Source organism: Callithrix jacchus, chromosome 22, assembly GCF_049354715.1.
Source record: "Callithrix jacchus isolate 240 chromosome 22, calJac240_pri, whole genome shotgun sequence".
NCBI classification, from domain to species: Eukaryota; Metazoa; Chordata; class Mammalia; order Primates; family Cebidae; genus Callithrix; species Callithrix jacchus.
The window spans coordinates 8,989,921-9,001,472 of record NC_133523.1 but is presented as its reverse complement, the minus strand read 5'-3'; the positions used below and the strand labels follow the sequence as shown (position 1 = coordinate 9,001,472).

At 45.7% G+C, this 11,552-nt stretch overlaps 1 protein-coding gene across 1 annotated transcript; it reads left to right on the top strand.

Annotated features, from left to right (window-relative positions):
* The first annotated feature begins 6,673 nt into the window (after positions 1 to 6,673).
* On the top strand, positions 6,674 to 10,139 carry ZNF846 (zinc finger protein 846). The gene is given in 4 exon segments (XM_078360515.1): positions 6,674 to 6,755; positions 8,395 to 8,624; positions 8,931 to 9,931; positions 9,934 to 10,139. Coding segments are annotated over 3 exon segments (1,236 nt in total). The 5' UTR covers positions 6,674 to 6,755; positions 8,395 to 8,469; the 3' UTR covers positions 10,014 to 10,139.
* Positions 10,140 to 11,552: the final 1,413 nt, after the last annotated feature.

The window sequence follows — 11,552 nt, the reverse complement described above, 5'->3', positions numbered from 1 at the left end:
CAGGGTCACATGATGGAGGCACACTCACATGGTTGAGTGAGCAGGGCAGGCCTCTGGGCTGAGATCTGAGAGGTGAAAAAAAAAGCGAACATCAGAAGAGCTAGGGGAGAAGAGGAAAGGCCAACACTGCTAAGATAAGAATGAACTTGGCATTTTCCAGAAACAGAAAGAAGGAGGTAGGTGTGGCAGAGGGAAGAGCCGTTGAAAGTGAGGTTGAGGCCAGGCATGGTGGCTCACGTCTGTAATCCCAGCACTTCAGGAAGCCAAGGTGGTTGGATCACTTGAGCCCAGGAGTTCAAGACCAGCCTGGGGCATCTGAGGCAGGTGAATCACTTTGCATTCAGGAGTTTGAGACCAGCTTGGGCAACATGGTGAAAACCCATCTCTACAAAAAAAAATTAGCCAGACCTGGTGGTGTGTACCTATCCAGCTACTCCCTGCTATCCCAGCTATTCTGGAGGCTGAGGTGGGGGGATCGCTTGAGCTTGGACTCAGAGGTTTCAGTGAGCTATGATCACCACTGCACTCCACCTGGGCGACAGAGTGAGAACCTGTCTCAAAAAAAAATAAACAAAAGGAGATAATGGGGACAAGAGTGGGCAGGGCCTTGCAGATGGCTCAGGTTTTAGGGGTTCAGTAAGTAACAACTCCTTTTCCTGCCTTTTGAGCCTGAGCCACTTGAAAGATGCAGGTGTCAGACTGTAATCAGGAGCGACCATCCGTGAGATGAACGTTGTGTGTGGCTAAGCCCCAGCTCTGTGGGCTCGCCACCTGCTCAGCAGGCCAGGGTGCTTCCTCTGGTGGTTACCGCCAGGTTGGAGAAGAGGGCTGAGCTGAGTGCACTTTGTTTCTTATTCTAAGCTCACTCATCAGAGAAGAAGAACTGGAGATGTTTCTCCCATGCTCTTCCCACTCAGAGTTGTGGGTTGCAGTAGAAATTCCTTCTCTTGCTCTCTTTCTCTCTCTCGCTCTTTTTTAATAGAGACAGAGGCCGGGCACAGTGTCTCATGTTTGTACACCCAGCACTTTGGGACACGAGGCAGGAAGATCACCTGAGGTCAGGAGTTAGAGACCAACCTCACCAACATGGTGAAACCCCTTCTCTACTAAAAATACAAAAATTGCCGGGTGCGGTGGCTCACGCCTATAATCCCAGCACTTTGGGAGGCCGGGGCGGGTGGATCACGAGGTCAAGAGATCGAGACCATCCTGGTCAACATGGTGAAACCCCGCCTCTACTAAAAATACAAAAAATTAGCTGGGCATGGTGGCACGTGCCTGTAATCCCAGCTACTCAGCAGGCTGAGGCAGGAGAGTTGCCTGAACCTGGGAGGCGGAGGTTGCGGTGAGCTGAGATCACGCCATTGCACTCCAGCCTGGGTAACGAGCGAAACTCCGTCTCAAAAAAAAAAAAAAAAAAAAAAAAATTAGCTGGGCATGGTGGCGTGTGCCTGTAATTCCAGCTCCTCAGGAGGCTGAGGCAGGAGAATTGCCTGAACCTGGGAGGCGGAGGTTGCGGTGAGCCAAGATCGTGCCGTTGTACTCCAGTCTGGGTAACAACAGCAAAACTCTGTCTCAAAAAAAAAAATACAAAAATTAGCCAGACCTGATGGCATATGCCTGTAATCTCAGCTACTTGGGAGGCTGAAGCAGGAGAATTGCTTGAACCCTGGAGCGGGAGGTTGCAGAGAGCTGAGATCACGTCACTGCACTCCAGCCTTGGCAACAGAGTGAGACTGTTTCAAAAATAAATAAATACATACATAAATAGAGCCGGGGGTCTCCTTATGTTGCCCAGGCTGGTCTCAAATTCCTGGGCTCAAGCCATCCTACTTCAGCCTGCCAAGTATCTGGGACCACAGGAGTGTGTCACCACACCTGGCTAATTTTTTATTTTTTGTAGTGATGGGGTCTCACCATTTTGCCCAGGCTGGTCTATAACTTCTGAGTGCAAATGATTCTCCTGCCTTGGCCTCCCAAAGTCCTGGGATTACAGGCATGAGCCACCTCACCTGAAATTCCTTCTCCATTTGGACATGAGGACTAGGGTATGAGTGTGCCCCTAATGTGGCCCTAGTCAGGATCTGATTGTCCAGTGCTGTGACCAACCCTGGTCGCTTCAGCCCAGGACAGCTGGGGTCTGGGTTGAATCAGTTAGAAACATAGAGATTGGACAAGTCTCAAAGTGTCTGGAGAGCTGGGGTCAGTTTGGGAGAGTATGATGGGTGACTGAACACCAGCACTGTGCTGGACTCTGCAGGTGGTTCTGGAAGTGCACTGCTGATGCCCCAGTCTGAAAGAACTCCAGGGGAAAAAAGCTGCGTTCTCCTCCCTTTCTTGCTCCTCCCTGCCTTTTCAGTAGAAAGGGAGCACCAGGTACTAATTTTAGTGTTTTTGTTAGTTTTTTGGAGATGGAGTCTCACTGTCACCCAGGCTGGAGTGCAGTGGTGCGATCTCAGCTCACTGCAAGCCCTGCCTCCCAGGTTTAAGCCTCAGCCTGCCTCAGCCTCCTGAGTAGCTGGGATTACAGGCACATGCCACCACACCCAGCTAATTTTTGTGTTTTTAGGAGACAGCATTTCACATATTGGCCAGGCTGGTCTCAAACTCGTGGCCTCAAGAGATCCGCCTGCCTTGGCCTCTCCAAGTGCTGGGATTACAGGTGTGAGTCACTGCAACTAGCCAGCAGACATTAATTTTGAAGCAAGTAAGTGTTTACGGACAGTGCTAGCAGGTGGGGGAGGAAGGCCCTGATCTGTCATATTTGCCAATTACTACGGTGTAAACAGTCTCATCACAGCTGGTTTCAAGCTACCAACAGTTTAACGACTGGCTCACAAAATAATTGAAGATTCAGCATTTGGCTCTCCTGAGCTTCGGTACACTGCCAATTTGGTACACTTCCTCCTGGGCTCAGCCTATCCAGAACCCATTCTGCCTTAATGATTTCTAACATGGGCTTTGCCTCAAGGGGTGACGGGGTGATAGAACATCAGACAGAGATGCTCTCCTTTTGAGACCTCCGTGCCCCTGATTATTGCCTTCTCCCAGATAAGGGTCTGGGGGCTTCAGGGCTGCCCTCTAATGAAGGCAAACCGTAATCACAATAGCTGACATTTATTGTTTATTATGTTATTATTTTATATTTATTTATTTTATTTATTTTGAGACATGGTCTTACATCATCGCCCAGACTGGAGTGCAGTGGCATGACAGGCATGAGCCACTGTGCCCAGTCATGTCTGTTAATTTCCGAGGAAAGACAGAACAGCAAGTACAAGGGCCCTGAGGCAGGAGAATGCTTCTGCAACAGCAGAAGCCAGTGTCTGAAATGGTTTAAGTGAGCTGGACAGGATGGAGACTAGCAGGAAGGAAGTCAGAGAATTAGCAGTCAGATGAAACGGGGCCATGAGAACAACTAAAAATTTTGGGTTTTACTATGAGTGCAATGCAAAGTCACAGGAGAGCCTCAGTTACTGGAGCAATATTCTCTGATGTACGTTTTAATAATATCTATCTGTCATTTGTACAACTCTTGTGAATCAAAGGTAGAATCGGGGCAAAATTGGAAAGTTAAGGCAATAATCCTGATGAGAGGAAAGTGGTTTGAAAGGTAGTAGGAAAGGGTCGGGTGCGGTGGCCCATGCCTATAATCCCAGCACTTTGGGAGACCAAGGCGGGTGGATCATGAGGTCAGGAGTTCAAGACCAATCTGGCCAATATGATGAAACCCCATCTCTATTAAAAATACAAAAATTAGGCCGGGCGTGGTGGCTCATGCCTTAATCCCAACACTTTGGGAGGCTGAGGCAGGTGGATCACCAGGTCAAGAGATCGAGACCATCCTGGCCAACATGGTGAAACCCCATCTCTACTAAAAAAATACAAAAATTAGCTGGGCATGGTTGTGTGCGCCTGTAGTCCCAGCTACTCGGGAGGCTGAGACAGGAGAATTGCTTGAACCCGGGAGGTGGAGATTACAGTGAGCTGAGATTGTGCCACTGCACTCCAGCCTGGGCAACAGAGTGAGACTCCATCTCAAAAAAGAAAGAAAGTAAGTTGGTAGGAGAGGAGAACAGAGGAGTTGTGGAATGGTCTGAGGCTAAAGTGAAGGCAGATCCAAGAGCTATCTGCTGATGGATTTTCTTTCTTTTTTTCTTTTTCTTTTTTTTTGGAGAGAATCTTGCTCTTTCGCCCAGACTAGTGTGCAATGGCACAATTATAGCACACTTTAGTCTGAAATTCCTGGACTCAAGCGATTCTTTCACCTCAGCCTCCTGAGTAGCTGGGACTACAGGCACCCACCACCACACGCAGCTAAGTTTTTTGTTTTGTTTTGTTTTGTAGAGATGGGACGTCACTATGTTGCCCAAGCTGGTCTCCAACTCCTGGTCTCAGTTAATCCTCCCTCCATGGGCTCCCAAAGTGCAGGGATTATAGGCATGAGTTACCAAACTTGTAACTGAGTAACTGCTTACAGTTGATTTATCAAATAGACAAAGAGTTTAATTCATGCAGAACCAGCTTTGTTGTACAGGTCGCCAAAGTTTTTGTTTGTTTTTGAGACGGAATCTCACTCTGTCACCCAGGCTGGAGTGCAATGGCATGATCTTGGCTCACTGCAACCTCCGCCTCCCGGGTTCAACCAATTTTCCCGCCCCAGCCTCCTGAGTGGCTGGGATTACAGAAATGTAGTCCCACCACATCCAGCTAATTTTTTTTGTATTTTTAGTAGAGACGGGATTTCACTGGTCTGGAACTCCTGACCTCACAATCCACCCACCTCAGCCTCCCAAAGTGCTGGGATCACAGGAATGAGCCACCGTGCTAGACCCAAAGTTTTACCTTTTTTTTTTTTTTTTTTGAGACCGGGTTTCGCTCTTGTTACCCAAGCTGGAGTGCAATGGTGTGATCTCCACTCACTACAGCCTCCACCTCCCGGGTTCAAATGATTCTCCTGCCTCAGCCTCCCATAGCTGGGATTTCAGATGGCTGCCACCACACTCAGCTAATTTTTGTATTTTTTTAGTAGAGACAGGGTTTCAGGCCAGGCGCGGTGGCTCACGCCTATAATCCCAGCACTTTGGGAGGCCGAGGCGGATGGATCACGAGGTCAAGAGATCGAGACCATCCTGGTCAACAAGGTGAAACCCCGTCTCTACTAAAAAAAATACAAAAATTTAGCTGGGCATGGTGGTGCATGCCTGTAATCCCAGCTACTCAGGAGGCTAAGGCAGGAGAATTGCTTGAACCCAGGAGATGGAGGTTGCGGTGAGCCGAGATCGTGCCATTGCACTCCAGTCTGGGTAACAACAGCGAAACTCCGCCTCAAAAAAAAAAAATTACCATTTTAGTGTTGTGCAGCCATCAGCTCTTTTTAGTTTCAAAGCATGTCTTTCTTTCTTTCTTTTTGAGACAGGGTCTTTCTCTGTTGCCCAGGATGGAGTCCCAGTGGCGCCATCTCAGCTCACTTTAACCTCCCATCAGCTTCCTGAGTTCAAGTGATTCTCCCACCTCAGCCTCCTCACTAGCGAGGACAATAGGCATATGCCACCACACCTGGCTAATGTTTGTGTTTTTTGGTAGAGACGGAATTTCACCATGTTGGCCAGGCTGATCTCAAACTCCTGACCTCAAGCGATCCACCTGCCTCCACCTCCTAAAGCGTTGGGTTTATAGGCATGAGCCACCGTGCTTGGCCTAGTTTCTAAGCATTACCATCACACCGAAAGGAAAGTATGTACCCATCAAGCAGTTACTCCTCACTTACCCTGCAAATATTAACTTGCTTTCTCTCTCTATGGATTTACCCTTTCTGTATATCTGGTATAAATGGAATCATATGATATAACCTTTTCTGTCTGGCTTCTTTCACTTAGCATAATATTTTTTTTTCTTTTTTTTTTTTGGACACAGAGTCTCACTCTCTCACCCAGGCTGGAGTACAGTGGCATGATCTTGGCTCACTGCAACCTCTGCCTCCTGGGGTTCAAGCAATTCTCGTGACTCAGCCACTTGAGTAGCTGGGATTACAGGTGCACGCCACCATGCCTGGCCAATTTTTGTATTTTTAGTAGAAACAGCACTTCACAGTGTTTGCCAGTCTGGTCTCAAACTCCTGGCCTCAAGTAATCTGCCTGCCTCAGCCTCGCACAAGGGCTGTGATTACAGGCATGAGCCACCTTGCTTGGCCCAGCACAGTTGATTCTGATAGCTTTTCTGAACCTATTAGTTGTACTGTGGTAGGAAGAACCCCTGGAGTTCTGCATTCTGCCACAATTGATTATGCTAGTTCTGTTCCATAGGCTTTTTTTCTTTTTTTGAGACTGAGTCTCACTCTGTCACCCAGGCTGGAGTACAGTGGCGTGATCTCGGTTCACTGCAACCTCTGTCTCCAGGGTTCAAGCTGATTGTCCTGCCTCAGCCTCCTGAGTAGCTGGGATTACAGGCCTGTGCTACCACACCTGGCTGCTTTTTGTAGTTTTAGTAGAGAGGAGGTTTAACTATGTTGGCCAGGCTGATCTCGAACTCCTGTCCTCAAGTGATCCACCTGCCTCAGCCTCTCAAAGTGCTAGGATTACAGGCATGAACCACTGTGCCCAAACCCATAGGCTTCTTAATGACTTTATTCCACAATTTTTCTCACAAGCTGCATTTTTCACTTCATTTCAGAATTGGATTTGCAGCTCAAAACCAAATGCTCCCCACTACTGCAAGATGTTTCTGCAGAAAGATCACCAAATGGAATACAACTGGTAAGATTTCCACGGGATTAAATCTTCCACTGTAGCAAGGAGGATAATATTAACGAGAATTACATGAGGAAAATGGCATTTACCCAAAGAAAACAGACTCTGAAGAGATTCTCTGAATATCATGAATATGGGAAGCACTCTAAACTTACTACAAACATGTTTCTTTTTTTTTTTTTTGAGACCAAGTTTCGCTCTTGTTACCCAGGCTGGAGTGCAGTGGCACGATCTCGGCTCACCACAACCTCTGCCTCCTGGGTTCAGGCAATTGTCCTGCCTCAGCCTCCTGAGTAGCTGGGATTACAGGCACGCGCCACCATGCCCAGCTAATTTTTTGTATTTTTAGTAGAGACGGGGTTTCACCATGTTGACTAGGATGGTCTCGATCTCTTGACCTTGTGATCCACCCAACTCAGCCTCCCAAAGTTCTGGGATTACAGGCGTGAGCCACTGCACCCGGCCTACAAACATGTTTATTCTCAGAGATCTCACAAATAAACATCCACAAACAAACGACTCAGCTATTCATTTTTTGGTGCATAATTTATTTTATTTATTTATTTTTTGAGACGGAGTTTCGCTGTTGTTACCCAGGCTGGAGTGCAATGGCACGATCTCGGCTCACGGCAACCTCCGCCTCCTGGGTTCAAGCAATTCTCCTGCCTCAGCCTCCTGAGTAGCTGGGACTACAGGCGCGCACCACCATGCCCAGCTAATTTTTGTATTTTTAGTAGAGACGGGTTTTCACCTTGTTGACCAGGATGGTCTCAATCTCTTGACCTCGTGATCCACCTGCCTCAGCCTCCCAAAGTGCTGGGATTATAGGCGTGAGCCACCGCGCCCGACCCAGATAATTTATTTTACTAGCTGGGACTACAGGTGTGAGACACCATGCCTGGCTGATTTTTTTGTTTTTTTTTTGAGATGGGGTTTCACCATGTTGCCCAGGCTAGTCTCAAACTCCTGAGCTCAAAGCAATCCACGTGCCTTGGCATCCCAAAGTGCTGGGGTTACAGTATGAACCACTGTGTCCAGCCTATAATTTAGTCTAAATAATCTTAGACATAATGTGGCTTATGCCTGTAATCCCAGCACTTTGAGAAGCCAAGGCAGGCAAATCACTGAAGGCCAGGAGTTGGAGACCAGCCTGGCCAACATAGCAAAAATCTGTATCTACTAAAAATAGAAAAATTGGCCGGGCATAGTGGCACATGCATGTAATCCCAGTTGCTTGGGAGGCTGAAGCATGAGAATCCCTTGAACCAGGGAGGCAGAGTTTACTGTGAGTCGAGACTGTGCCACTGCTCTCCAGCCTGGGTGACAGAGTGAAAGTCTGTCTCAAAAAAAGAAAAAAATATATATACACATATACACACACATATATACACACACACACACACATATATATGTGTGTGTCTGTGTGTCATCAGGCTGAGTAGCTCTGTGAACACAGAATATAGGCAGGCTGCTTGCCTCGTCCTATTATTCAACTTAAAAATGGGACTGGAACTCTGTACATATAATGGGAGTGTTAAAATGTTTAAATACGACATTTCCAATGCATAAATGTTGTGAATAGGGAGAAATTCTCTTACCATACTGAATGTGAGAAAGTCTTTATTAATCTTTTATATCTCAACAGGAGAGAAGCAATACTGCAGAGAAACTCTATGACTCTAACCATTGTGGAAAAGTCTTTAGTGAACACCCTTTTCTTATGGCTCACATGAGAACTCACATTGGAGCGAAAACTTCTGAGAATAATCAGAGTGGAAAAGCCTTAAGAAAGAACTTTCCTCATATTTTTTATAAGAAAACTCACGTTGAGGGGAAAACGCCTAAGTATGTTAAACATAAAAAAGCCTTCAGCCAGCCGGGCGCGGTGGCTCACACCTGTAATCCCAGCACTTTGGGAGGCCGAGGTGGGTGGATCACGAGGTCAACAGATCGAGACCATCTTGGTCAACATGGTGAAACCCCGTCTCTACTAAAATTACAAAAAATTAGCTGGGCACAGTGGTGCGTGCCTGTAATCCCAGCTGCTCGGGAGGCTGAGGCAGGAGAATTGCCTGAACCCAGGAGGCGGAGATTGCAGTGAGCCGAGATCGTGCCATTGCACTCCAGCCTGGGTAACAAGAGCGAAACTCCGTCTCAAAAACAAAAAAAAAAAGCCTTCAGCCAATTTCCAAATCTTACTAGGCAGAATGAAACTCATATACAAGAGAAATTTTGTGAATGCAAAGATTGTTGGAGAACTTTTCTGAATCAGTCATCCCTTAAGATACATATAAGATCTCACAACGGAGACAAACATGTATGTAAGGAATGTGGGAAAGCCTTCAGTAATTCCTCATACCTTATAGGACATGGAAGAATTCACAGTGGAGAGAATCCCTATATCTGTAAAGAATGTGGGAAAGCTTTGACTCAATCCACAGGACTTAAATTACACATTAGAACTCATACTGGAGAAAAACCATATAAATGTATGGAGTGTGGGAAAGCCTTCACCCATTTTTCATCCCTTACTGATCATACAAGAATTCACAGTGGAAAGAAGCCCTATGTATGTATGGAATGTGGAAACGCCTTCACTCGCTCCACAGGACTTATTTTACATGTACGAATTCACACTGGAGAAAAGCCATGTGAATGTAAGGAGTGTGGAAAAGCTTTTATTCATTCCTCATACCTTACAAAACATATAAGGATTCACAGTGGCGAGAAGCCATATTTATGTAAAGAATGTGGGAAAGCTTTTACTCGTTCCTCAGGACTTGTTTTACACATGAGAACATACACTGGAGAAAAGCCCTATGAGTGTGAAGAATGTGGGAAAGCCTTTAATAATTCCTCAATGCTTAGTCAACATGTAACGACTCACACCGGAGAGAAGCCATATGAATGCAAAGAATGTGGGAAAGCTTTTGCTCAATCCTCAGGCCTTAGTACTCATTTAAGAACTCACACTGGAGAAAAGGCCTATGAATGTAAGGAAAGCGGTAAAGCATTTGCTCGTTCCACAAATCTTAATATGCACATGCGAACACACACCGGAGAAAAGCCTTATGCATGTAAAGAATGTGGGAAAGCCTTCAGATATTCCACATGCCTTAATGTTCACATGCGCACTCAGACTGGAGCAAAACCATACGAATGTAAAGAAAGTGGGAAAAACTTCAATCTTCAGCACTTTCTAAACATCAAAGAACTAAGTCATGTGGAAAAAACCTGAAGTCAGATCTTAGTATTTACATCTAAACTCTTCTGGAAAAAATCATATGAAGGTAAAGAACATGAAGAACCTTCACTGAACTTCAATTTCTTATATAATAGAAATGAATTTAACATGGACACAAGTCCTAGTAATACAAGAAATAGGGGAGAGCAGTTCTTTACCTTATAAAGTGTAAGAACTCACCTTTGGGAGAAAAATCTGGTTCTAAGATGTGATAAAGCCTTTGTTTCTTTCACTATTTTTTTTCTTTTTTTTTTTATGCAGAGTCTCGCTCTATTGCCCAGGCTGGAGTGCAGTGGTAAAATCTCAGCTTACTGCAGCCTCTGCCTCCTGGGTTCAGGCAATTCTCCAGCCTCAGCCTCCAGAGTAGCTGGGACTACAGGCACATGTCACCACGCCCAGCTAACTTTTTGTATTTTTAGTAGAGATGGGGTTTTACTGTGTTAGCCAGGGTGGTCTCAATCTCCTGACCTCATGATCTTTCTGCCTTGTAATCTCCCAAAGTGTTGGGATTACAGGCCTGAGCCACCATGCCCGGCATAATATTTTTCATGTCAAAAAGTACTGTAAAAGCCAATTGAAGGTAAGAATGAGAGATAGCCTTAAAATACTTCACAAGCCTTAATAGCACTTCATAACACACACTGCAGAAAAAACTGTATGTAAAGAATGTGGTAAAGGCCGGGCGCGGTGGCTCAAACCTGTAATCCCAGCACTTTGGGAGGCCGAGGCGGGTGGATCACGAGGTCAACAGATCGAGACCATCCTGGTCAACATGGTGAAACCCCGTCTCTACTAAAAATACAAAAAATTAGCTGGGCATGGTGGCGCATGCCTGTAATCCCAGCTACTCGGGAGGCTGAGGCAGGAGAATTGCCTGAACTCAGGAGGCGGAGGTTGCGGTGAGCCGAGATCGCGCCATTGCACTCCAGCCTGGGTAACAAGAGCGAAACTCCGTCTCAAAAAAAAAAAAAAAAAAAAAAAAAAGAATGTGGTAAAATCTTTACTTAGTGCTCAGGACTTAGTATCCACATGAGAATTCACAGTGGATGAAATCCTACAAATGTAAAGGCTACAGGAAGATCTTCATTTCCTTCTTTTTTCTTCTTTTCTTTTCTCTTCCTTTTTTTCTTCACTTCCTTCTTTTTTTTTTTTTTTTTTTTTTTGAGCAAACAATTTGTTATAATGAACCAGAAATACAAGATTCCACTGAAACTGGGACAGTTACAATTGGTTGAACTTAAACTTTCAAGGGAAATAAGGGTGAGATAAAGCTAGTGAGTGGAAAAGTCCGAGATTGGTTTGGGATAAACATGAGGATAATTACATTTTAGCATGGATATTTTCTGACCTCTTCCAGCACTTCATCTGCCATCATTCTCCATTCTGACACACCTACCAAATCAAATGGCTTTTTCCTCTGTATTATTTATAGGTATAAACCAACCCTATAGTACCCTTCTGGATACAAAGCCAAGAGAAAGTGTGTAAATCTCACAGAATGGTGGAAATCTAGTACAACTCAACCCAGCATGCTGGTTATACATGGTGTCAATGTACAT